This window comes from Oreochromis niloticus, linkage group LG13, assembly GCF_001858045.2.
Source record: "Oreochromis niloticus isolate F11D_XX linkage group LG13, O_niloticus_UMD_NMBU, whole genome shotgun sequence".
In the NCBI taxonomy this organism is placed as follows: Eukaryota; Metazoa; Chordata; class Actinopteri; order Cichliformes; family Cichlidae; genus Oreochromis; species Oreochromis niloticus.
The window spans coordinates 27,566,390-27,578,626 of NC_031978.2; the positions used below are offsets into that span (position 1 = coordinate 27,566,390).

Sequence of the window (12,237 nt, forward strand, 5' to 3'; positions counted from 1 at the left end):
CATGAGATGAAATATGGAAAAGTTATGACAGAAGGTTAGTTTAAGAGCCAAAAAGGCTTTTAGCAAAATTCTCCTGCACATGCTCGTTGGACAGTCCATTTACATGGGAGCACACAGGTACTCGACCTGTGGCTGTGAAAACTGGTGCTTTTGTCTGCTACATGGCGTTTTACTCCAGCTGACAGAGACAGTAATGTTGGTTTCCAAACCCGTTGGCTTTGTAGCTGTTTCATTTTTAGTATGGCAGTAAATGCATTCAACTTTGAGGTTGTTGTCAAAGCAACATTAAAGTCTTTTTGTTCTTTAAAGAGTCTTATTTTGTATGAAGTACTGTTTTGTCAGGATGACTGCAGTCCAGGAAATGTTATTTCAGTGTGGAGTAAATTATATTTTGCCATATGAGCACACCTCCCTGACCTTTTTATGGATAAAAATGGAAAGCCAAAGGTGGTGAGAGCAGAAGTGACCCTCATACAAAGGGTACACCCTCATAGATTGTATAGCAGCTTCTCAGGGCTGGCTGATTTAAGTTGGACAGACAAAATTGAAAATTCTTTCTGAAAACCACGGATACAGCGACCACCGTATCAGCCATCTGGCTTTTAATCAGCATACAGTTCAAAAGTCGGCATTCACATGCACATGGCACATCCACGAGGACCCCTCTTGATGCTCAGTTTATGTAAAGCTACTGGAACAGCACACTGGGCCTTCTAGAGAATGCCTTTCATTGAGAAGACCTTGCTTATTTAGATAGTAAATATTACAACAGCATAGCTCCGTGATTGCCAGTGATACCCCTCAGCCAGTGTTGGGAAGGTTACTTTTAAAATGCATTCCAGAATACATGCCCCAAAATGTATTTTGTAACGTATTCCATTACTCAATGAGAGTAACGTATTTTGAATACTTTGGATTACTTAATATATTATCAAGCTTTTTATAACTACATAAATGTACTATTGCTGTGTGATTTATTACTATTACTGAAGGCTACTCGACATACCAATACCAACTAGATTTTTAAATCTTAATATAAAATGAGTAACAGTAGAGTAGACGTAAGGCTGCACTTTTTGCAGCAATCTATTCCACGTGTATATAAAACAGGTCCGCGACTCCGAACTGTAGTAAAGGGACCTCTGGCTAATACGTCGGGTTCATGTCGGCTCGTAGCCGAAAACTAGCTTTACTTCGTTGTCTGGGTCACCTTTGCTAGCGAGAGACAGAGAGAGGCGCTGATAGGCTGCTCTAACGGGACTTATTGTTTCGGAGGAAAACACGAACACAGTGTACAGTCGAGTCTTAATAGCTTACAGCTGGACTACACTGCCCATGAGGCTACATTATTTAGGACTATGCCTGTAACACTCTGCTATTGCCTTCATATTAAATCATTTTTTGAACAACAATTTAAAAAAATATTTCTTCACGTCATAAGGCGGCCGCAAGTAGAGGTGGCATGGGCCGCGAGATTGAGACACAGGCATTAGAGCCTCTTAATGCGTGTTTTTTTGGGTTTCCACCGGCGTGGAATTACCATAAATAGAGAGGGCATAGACTAACATATGAAACAGGAAAAGACCGCCGTGTAATCCATTTATTTCAACAAAGTAACTGTATTCTGAATACCACCTTTTTAAACGGTAACTGTAACGGAATATAGTTACTCATATTTTAAATACGTATCTGTTACTCCACAACACTGCCCTCAGCCTCCTAGTAGACACATCTATGGTATCAATTTCAAAATCCCACGTCCCCTTGTTCTCAAGTTATGGCATTCACAAACATTTTAGAAAACCTTGAGGTCAAAGTCATACACCTATGGTTTTAATTTGAAAGTCCTGCATTGCTGCATCGACTTGTTCTATGTTGGCAAGTTTGTGAATGAGTGATCACACAAACGTGTGACCGCCCCCATTGGGCGGGGTGTGTGTGGTCACAACCCCCCTGTCCGCCCGATGGGGTGATGACAATACCCCATCAGCCTTTTACAACTGAGGGATAAAAACATACAAGCAGCAGATGGTGCTACATGTCCTCAATGGCACCACTTTTCCCCGAAAAACACAAATCTGACAATACCTAATCACATCATGTTGGCCAGTTAAGCAGTAACAATCGAGTGTGTTGTGAAGTAACAGCTGCAATTCAGACCACTGTGTCATTCACACTATAGTTAGCAGCACTAATGTCGGTCTAGTGGGTGCCACATATGTCCGGCCTGGGGCAGGACATATGTGGCACTCTGCCAATCACACTGGGAAAAAAGTCTCATCTCAGATTACCTTTGCTTGCTGGTGAAGGGGATGAAAGGGGACATGAAGATGAAGCACCGTTGTTTTTTGAAATATCTTTTGAAAGTGTGAAAAGCATTTTTAGTGCCGGTTATCATTTATTTAAAAACTGCTGAAAGGGAGGAGCAAAGAAACCTTCTATAATAACTCAGAATGTCTCCTGAAGGTAAATAAATTACGACAGGCAAAAGTTCCTGGCATTAGACCACCCGTCTTCTACAGTTCCAACTCCTGAAGAGGAAAGTGTAAATTACCCTTGTTACATTTATTTTTACAAGGCATTATTTCCCTTACAATCAATTAACAGCAGCCTTACCAGTGAGCATGACCCAGTATTAAAGTCAAAATCATTAATCCTCATTATGTTTTTGATATTACTTTATTTATTACAGGCACTCAGTGAAGTTGAGGAAATGTTATTCCAAGTATTAGCTAGTAAAACCTCATTGATTTCTCACTGCAGTGCAAGGATATTTCTATTTATACTCACTCAGGGAATGAAATATTGATGGGTTTAAGGAGATTAAACCGACTGCTCCATTTACTGTTTACATAATCTACAAAGCTGCTTCAAATTTTAATCATTCATTCATTCCAGTATTTTGCCTGTTTTCACCCTAGTCTAGCACCTAAAACACGCCAGGAAACTCAAAACTTTGTGTGAATTTATGAACTGATACATATAAGAGAACAAATGACTGTTGTTTTCTGCCATGTCTTTGTTGTTGGTATTCCCTTAATGCTCTCGAGTCTCTTCCTCTTCCATGTGTCTATGTGGGTTGTTCTTTTTAAAGTTTTAAAAGTTAGGCTTGATCTAACAAAGTCCTACAAAGTGCTACAAACATACTATCTCCAGTATAGCCTTCCTGTTTCAGATGGGCATACATGCCTCACCCAAGAGGCACCCAGGAGGCATCCTACTCAGATGCCCCAACCAACCTCAAGTAACTCCTTCTGATGTGGAGCCATTCTAAATAGGCTCTAGACTCAGCCTATTTAGAATGACTGAACTTTTCACTCTATGTGTAAGGGAGAGGCCACCCTTCTTCTGAGAAAGCTTATTTCTGCCACTTGTATCTGTGATTTCATTCTTTTGGTCACTAGCCAGCCACAGCTCGTGACCACAGGTGAGGGTGTGGACGTAGATTGACTGGTAAACTGAGAGCTTCGCTTTTATGGTCAGGTCTCTTTTGATCATAACGGACTGACGATGCGTCCCAATCTATCTGTCAATCTCTCCTCTCCCATCGTTCTTGAACAAGACGATGGGACCACCAGTAAAAGCCCAAATAAACAGGCACCAAGCCGAGTGAATACAAGGACACCCATCCCAGCCTATCGCCTCTCCACGAGGGCAACTCCAGACTGGAACAGAGTTCAGGCCCTTTCCAGTAGACTGGTTCCAGAGCCCAAGCTGTGGTACCAGTGAGGTGAGCCCAACCACATCCATCTCTCAACCTCACACACCCTCTGAGAGGTGACATTCCATGTCCCAGTTCCCAACCACAATAGATTGGGACTGGACTGGCAGGGCCTCTGCTCTTGACTTCACCCAAAACACATTGGTGGCAAGGTAGGAGTATCTCTTCTTTGGGCTCTGCCTGGCTGCTCCCTATGGGCTAAGTCGTGGGTAAACAAATTTTAGTTTTTAAAGCATAAAGCAGCTACAAGACTTCCTCAAGCTCCCTGTCCCTGTCTCCTGTCTCCCTGTCTCACCCAGCCCTAGACTTCCAGGGCTGGGTGCCTTCAATTGTTTCCTTTCATAAGGATTGTCTGAATTTATCTTAGAATTTATAACAACTTCATACACTTCTTTACAAATAAAGTTTTTTGCATTAGAAGTAAAAAATTGCTATAGCCATGTGGCATAAAACTTTCCTTTTTGATAAAAGGATTCTATTCAATTCTATTTATACAGCGCCAAAACAAAACAACAGTCACCCCAAGGTATTTAGAGCCAAAAGGATGGCTTATGATTAGAGCAAGATCAAGTGGCTCTGACTCTAGAGTACTTTGGTGCACAGAGAAGTTCATGGTCAACTAAATCACTACAAGGTGCTCAGATCCCGTGGCTGCATAACAAGCCCAAATCATCCGCTGGTTTTCACATAACATCATGCTATGCATTATGGACAAACCTCTCCACTTTAAAATTAACTGTCCAAAGAGCATTGCTCCCAAAGTTTTGGGATTTGTTTAAATGAAATTGAAAGAGTTTCTCTTGGCAACGCTTCCAAACAAGCCACACTTGCTTAACCTTTTTCTAATTGTACTGTCATAAACTTTAACATTTAATGTCTTAACTAAAATTGTGAGAATCTGAAATATAATTCCTGTGTGGATAGTATTTGCTTTGGACTGACCTCTGCTGAAAAGCTAAAGGAACTGCTTCACAAATTGTTATTTGCTTTTATTGCCCCTGACACACACAACAGTGTGGCTGGAACTTCTTTATCTTGTGAGTGTGTGTGTCTGTGTGTGACATGAAAAAACCAACCAAAGATTGTTTTTAATGGGTCATTCTTTGTTCCTCTTTTAGCTTAATTCTTGCTTTATTTTAAAAATTTGCTTGTCATGTGTTGTCACTTCACTCCTTTGTTCCTTCTCGCTTCCCAAACCCGTCATCGGTGCCTTATTAACACAGTATTACCTTATCAAACATCTGCCAAGTATGTCAACCACGTCACAATTTTTTAGGCTATCATTTCATATATATAATTAATATACCATTTTTCTTTGCTTTGTCTGCACTAAGAACAACCTTATGAAGTTCATGTCAGTGTGACAATGACGTTGGCTGGTTCTGTGTCATTACACTCATTACAGTCTTCGTATTTTTTAATGCTCACATGCAGTAGTAGCCATAACAAAGTGATGAATGTACTGTGAGCGATTAAAATATGAGATGGCAGCAGTAAATGCATTGTCTTTACATTCCTTTACAAATACTACAATCACAGGCGGGAAAACGTGATATAAGAGTGTAAACGTACCAGACAAATTGAGGGATGCTAGTTTGTCAGGTGGTATGTTTTCCATGAAGTGTTCCACCCCCAGGTAAATAAAGCCACTACATCTGCACAACATTTGCTCCATTTCTGACAGGCTTAACAAATATAAAGACATGTTAGCAAAGCAGAAGTGACTGGTCGTGTGTTGAATGTAACAGATACAGTTGGCTGTTGCTGTGCTCAAAGAGCCAAGAGGGAGAAAATGGTGTATAACTTTGATTTGCTGCACTCTAAGATTCACCTGGGTGTCTGTTTGCTGCCCATGAAGCCCTCCCACAGATGAGTTACATGCTGGGTTTCCAAAATCTCCTTCATCTTCATGCTCAGACTGGTCCCTTCTGTGTGATATAGTGTATATTATTCTAGAGATCTTAAATACTTTATCTAACCCACAATGATGACCAGTTGCATGTCTTTGAATCTATCCATCCATCCATCCATCCATCCATCCATTCATCCATCCATCCATTCTCTTCCACTAATATTAACAAATTACTTACCAAAGTGGCCGTCATTGTAGGGGTCAACGAGATCTTTAAAAGGCATGTTAAGAAGTATAACGGATCTGAATTAAAAAATCTGAATTAAATACCCAATCTTATATGTGAAATTAAATATTTATGTTTAACAAAAGTAATTCTGAAAACAAAAGATACATTTGAAGTTACGCGTGTCCACTGGAAAGGTGTTAGAAGGCAGCACATGACTGGCAGGTATCTGGGTAAACAAATTTGAGTTTTTACAGCTCAAAGCAGCTAAAAATGTAATGTATACAAAGTGGAAATAAATAAATGACATATCACATAAATGTGCAAACATGCAAATATTTTTTTGTACACACATACATGTACCAACTAGTGTATATTACGACTGAGAAAACAGAAGCAGGGAAGAGGGTTTGATGAAAAAACAGAAGTGATGCACAACAGGGGATAAATACCCAGAAGCTTGAACTAGGATCTTTATGAAAACATTATGTAATTGATTGAAAAACCACACTTAAAAGAGACGCGGGGAGCAACTTAAATAATTGCCAGTGCTGACAGGAGGTAAAAGGAATATTGCTTTCTGTATCTGGCAGGCCCAGATTAATTTACTGAACTCACCGCTTTGATGGCTTGGCTTTGATCTCCCCTCATTTTAGTTCCCTTGCCACCTTTGGTCTCCTTTTTGTTGTCACTTTCAACTGCCACAAACAGGGAGCAGAATTAATACATACACTTGTCTGCAGGGCAGATTACACAGCTTTTGGACTGGTAAATAAAAAAAATAAATAAAAAAAAACAACTTTCTCAGAGACTGCAAAGTCATTGGCACTTATTGGTGACAGAAGAACCAAAAGTTTCCTCCTGGCTGCAACGCCTTTGCAAAGGAAAACACTTGTGTTATCATTTTCAGTGCATTACTCAAAACTGATGCTTTATACGTTATAAATAAGGTAGAAATCATCAAGTTTATTTTTAATATTCTGTTGTTCCATTTGTTATTATTTAGTGTCCGGCCATTAGCAGGCTGTAGAAGAAGGCTCCATCTGAATGCAACAATGCAACAATTCAACTAATTTGGCATATCCCAAACTTCCATTTTTTCTTTTAGGAAAAAACAATCTTGAGTAAAATAACAAAGAGAATAAAAAAATAAAACCGTAACATCTCTTATAATGAGAGTAGGTAAACTACCTATGAACACATCCATTCTGATATACACATTTTAATAACCCAACCGCCTTGATAACAAACGTCCTAGTATAGCATGTACTCAAACATGTCATTAAAATCAGATCTTTGCATAACGCACATCTCAGAAAAACACAAAGTAACTTTTCATTTTTTTGAACCATTATTATAAACGTGCATCTTCATCAGGTTATGCTCTTTAACCTGAACATCATTTACTAAAACTTTAATCTATTCATTATTGCCAAATGTAGAAATATCCAAAACTAGTTCACGCATTTTAGTCCTTACAATCCTTTATTATCAGGCTAAGGCTCCACGAAGAGCCATCAGCTGAACCAAAAAGCCAAAATAAGAGTATTAACAGAGACTAACAGAGAGATCATATTTCTCCCATATCAGCTTGTCTCCAATCCTGAATGTAGAGTTCTTCTTTTTACATCCAATGTCCTGAATAATCAGGCTCTGTCATCTCTTAAAGACCTCATAATAGCTCATAATAATCATTCCGATAAGTTCTTGTGTCACTTATGGTCCCTTGAGTTTCCAAAAGTAGACAGTATGGGTTCCCTCTCATGTGGAACATGGACAGGATCTGCCGTTTAAAAGTTTGCTTCAAACTTTTCTTTTTGATAAACCTTGTACAGTGTTCCCTCATTTATCGCGGGTGTTACGTTCTAAAAATAACCCGCGAAGTAGCCAACTTTATTTTTTACAAATAATATAGATGTTTTAAGGCTGTAAAACCCCTCACCACGCACTTTATACACTTTTCTCAGTCAGGCATGAACATTTTCACACATTTCTCTCTTGTTTAAACACTCAAAAAGTTCAAACCTTCGTAGAAAAATAAGTCGAAACCAAAGATCAAACCCTGTTTTCAGGTCCAGAACATGGGGATAGAGCAGCTGCCAGAGAATTCAACACTAATGAATCAATGGTACAGAAGTGGAGGAAGCAAGAAGAATAAGTTGAGTAAAGTTTGACTTATCTGACTGTTTGGTTTCACTTAATGTGCCTTCTAATCCTTTGACGTTGACACTGTTATGTTTGTTGTCTTCTGCTAGTGAAGATTTATGTAAATTTGACAAGCTGAACACATTCTGTACTGTACAGGAGACACGACACGAGATTGATTGAAAATGGTCTACAGCCGATCAGGACGCAAACCACAATGCGCTGTAAAAAACAAAACAAAAGAAACATGCAAAATTGCACCCCCCCAAAAAATCTGCAAAACAGTGAGGCCGTGAAAAGTGAATGGCGATATAGCGAGGGACCACTGTAGTTAGGAATGAATAACATGATCCTCAACCTTAGTTGTACTGCTGTGGGCTCTGGCTTGTTGGTCATTTTGCACTGAAGCATTTTTAAGCACTCACTCTTTTCACTATTGTCATATTTACAATCCACTATTGCATGCCATTACATTTTCTTTTCTCTTTCTATGGTTCATCCTTTCTTGGCCTTGTTGTTTGTTGTTGCTTCTCCTCTTTTTTCCCATCTCTTTATTCTCACCCTCCCAAGGACTGAAAGTAGACGTAGTAGCACTTTATCAACCCCACAATAGTAGTAGTAGCTGTCTCTCCCTGACCCTGGTTCTGCCCCAGGTCTTGTCCTGTTAGAAGGAAGTTCTTCCTTCCTAACATCACCAAGTACCTGCACATAGGAGACCATTGCCATAACACAACTGCACCTTATCTTATAATTACTTTGGTATGATTGAATAAAAATGCCTTTACTTTGTTGGAAATATTCTGTTAACATTTTGACTGCATACCTTTCATATCAGGATGTTTTTAAAGATCACACAGCATCACTGACTACATGGTATCAGTATGTTCTACCTTAATCTAGACCACCCACCGCAGTTTGCTGTGACTCCCAGAGTTAATTATAAATCTTTCTGGCATTAAAAATTCATTCTAATATACAAAACTGCTTAGCACCATTATTATTATTTTTCCTAAGTGAAAATTAAATGTAAAATCTATCTGTACAGTTTAAATCACACAATGTGATTATCACTCACTAACATACACACACAGTAAAATCTGAAGGAGCAGTAAGAACAGACACGCGTGCAAAAACAAGTGTTTACCCCCTGAGGGCAATCTTTTTATAGTTTGTGCTAATTTGTCCTGTGTGTACTTCATGCAAAGCAGTGCACAGAATAACAAATAGCCCTTTCAGAAGTGGTTTCAGGCGCTACATCTTCTTGACACAATGGTAAACTGTAGATGTCAAAATTATGGTAATGATGGTCTGGGGGGAAAAAAAGCAAACACCACCTTTTTTCTGTGGTCTGATCATCACCCATGTATTTGATCCAGACATCAAAAGATGTATTAAGAAAAGCTTGTTGTAATATTTTCCCATCTGTGGCATACAAGTCTCAAGGGATACACAGACACACACATACATAAATAGTAGTTTAACAGTAACCTTTGAACAGTGACTCAAGTGATGCAAATGATTCAACCTTTAAAAAGGTACAGATGTCTGCAGGATCCCATTCAGTGCTCTTTTTACCTCCTTTCTATTCACCTATTTCTTTCCAAAATAGTAAAGTGCATAATCCCCCAAGCACTGAAACACCATCACCAAAAAAAAAAAGAGAGAAAGGAAACAACTGGACCGGGCACGATATGTGTAATAAAGTTGATTAAAATTATGCTCATTTGTTTCTATTGTTACTGTATCAAAAATAAAAACACAATGCGAATACTTTCCTAGGCTACATTTATTTGCCTTATAGCTTTGCAGCTATGTTGGTTGATTTATCTGAAACAAAAACCTTTTCTTAATAAATGCGAATACAATTTCGAAGGGCAAAAGAAGAAAAAACAACTGTGTGTCGTGTCAGTTTCGGTTAAGGCTCTTTCTTTTTTCTGCCTCTAAGCCCTGCAATCTTTGTAGAAATTATTTTAAGAATGATATGCTGAGTGAAAAATTTAGGATGAACTAAAGTTCATCTTCTGACATGCTGAGCAAGTCAAGACAGTAAGTGTGCAACAGTTTAAGAAGAACTTGATGTGGTGCCTTTTTGTGGATCATTGTGGACCATTGACTCTGTCTGCTGATTACAAGCAGCAGACAGTTAATGGACATCTATTTTTTTTAAAAAGCAGGCCGTGGTGTTCACAGACGTCTTCATGAAATTCTGCATGACAGCAAGATGTGAAATGACCTTTCTCTCCTGAACAAATTTCTATGGATGGCTGCTTGCAGTCTACATGCTGATGTCAAGATACTTCTGCAAATGTAAGTTATTTTTCACTCAGATAACGAGGAATTATGTGATGTGAGGCAAAGGTCCGATCGTACACCTATGCATCAGTGGGTTTAGGCAACCCAGAGAGGGCTTCCTTCATTTACAGATCTCTCCTCCAATGTACAGCTCGGCCCTATACTAGTGTCTAGAAACTGGTAAGAATTCTTTCTGTTTCAGTAATATCACCAAAATAAAAACGAGCAAGTAAAATAGCAGAGCAGAAACAACACTCTGTCTTACATTAAAAAATAAATGAGATAAAATCAGTATTGCTTGGAGAGTGATTGTTGGCTTTAATTAAAAGTCCAGGAGCAATTAAAAAAATAGTACTGTAAAGATTTAAACATGATGTCAAAGACTGCAATAACAAAATTAATGATAAATGGAGCTCCAATTACAACAGTCATTCGCAACAGTTTGCCAAAAAACTTTGCTGTATGAAGGACTTCATTACTCATCTTTCAATTAATAACTCGATGAAAGAATATTAGCAAGCTGGTTTGTATATATATGAATGTGTGTGTGCGTGAGTGTGTGTAGGGTGTTTTAGGGTGTAGGGTGACTATAACCAAGTCAAACTTAGGACATTTTTAATAGTCCATTAATTTAAATTTACATCCATGGTTTAGCAATGCCTCGCAGTCACATTGAATGGCTGGAGTATTGCAGATATTTAGCTGTAGTCTATAAATGTCAGATATAAATTCTTTAACGGGCTACATAAAAATACAATCAATTTTCACATGGCTACTGGTCTTAAAGTTGAGGTTCCTTGGAAAGGGTAGGAGACTTTAGTTCGTGCTTACAAATATTTTAGAATATATACATGTGTGAATTTATTACCTTTTTCTTCTTCTCTCTTTAGGCGACTGTAAAAAAGCTGAAGGGAAAAGTCCCGAGTCACAGAACTCAGGCCACCTTCTTTCAGGATAGACATGGATTCCAGAGGCAGCTCCAGCAACCTCTTGTCTGCCAGTACCACCACATACTCCCCCGGTTCAGTTGGCATTTTAACTGTATATATCATACACATAAAAGTACAACTTTCACATGCATCACATATTTTGTGACAGTGTAAATGTCATAGAGCAATATACTCCCCACTGCACAGACATTATAAGACATCACCTTGTACAGTTTTTAACCATATGTGCAGAACAAAAAGTATTTAAAAAGAAAACTGTAGATGGCTTGCTAATTCAAACAATGTACAGTAGAGAAATCCCAGCACATTTTGGAATAATGGTTCATATGATACAGAGGAATCATGGCTCAACACAGCACAGTTTGCAGGATTGCTAGCAAGGCTGCATTCCTCTTTCTTTCCTAATCATCAGGATTCCCACGAGTGTACTGCAAGCTAGCCACATTAATAGCCTTAAACAATATGGATCTTTATGCTTCTAAAAAAGGCATAGGCTTCAGTCACTTTGCATACTCTAAATGTGCAGAGGAGGTAAAAATGGTGTCATGCTCTGAAAGTTCTTGCTATGACATGACTAAAGGTAATTACAACCCATTCAATCCGGATTTATGACAATTTAATGCTTTTTAATAACCTTATTCAATGCAAAAATAACCATAATAACCTTAAGCTGTCAGAGACACAGGCAAGCGTATGTTCAACAGCTCACTGCACCTTTACCTGAGCTCTCTTTCTCTTCTTTATCTTTGGTTTTGGCCATTTCAGGGGTTGGCAGAGATGCAGCATCTGGCCTGAAGATGAGACCAGGTGAGGATCAGCAAAACTACATTTATGTAGAGGCATTTAAAGTATAAACAATGCATATTATCAGAATTGGTCAGACATTTGTTTCATAATTAAAACCTTGTGTACATAAACCATGGCATAAACAATACAGAAGATTCACATACACTTGAATTGTACATCATTCAAACACTCCATTCAATAGCTCCTTTTATAATTGAGTTCAGATTTGTGAGCATTAAAAAAGTGTTAAAGTCTCCTTCCATGG

General features: G+C 38.6%; 1 protein-coding gene across 7 annotated transcripts in view; it reads right to left on the reverse strand.

Annotated features, from left to right (window-relative positions):
* The window catches only part of cfap46 (cilia and flagella associated protein 46), a 66,391-nt gene that overhangs the window by 1,582 nt on the left and 52,572 nt on the right, over window positions 1-12,237 (reverse strand). For all 7 annotated transcript variants that reach the window (XM_005463815.4, XM_025897761.1, XM_025897760.1 and 4 more), the window contains 7 exons: window positions 11,907-11,977; window positions 11,105-11,275; window positions 6,418-6,497; window positions 5,968-6,028; window positions 5,812-5,844; window positions 5,553-5,649; window positions 5,294-5,406 (listed from right to left, as the gene is read on the reverse strand). In XM_005463815.4, coding sequence (XP_005463872.1) covers window positions 5,294-5,406; window positions 5,553-5,649; window positions 5,812-5,844; window positions 5,968-6,028; window positions 6,418-6,497; window positions 11,105-11,275; window positions 11,907-11,977 — 626 coding nt within the window. The remainder of the gene's footprint in view (window positions 1-5,293; window positions 5,407-5,552; window positions 5,650-5,811; window positions 5,845-5,967; window positions 6,029-6,417; window positions 6,498-11,104; window positions 11,276-11,906; window positions 11,978-12,237) is intronic.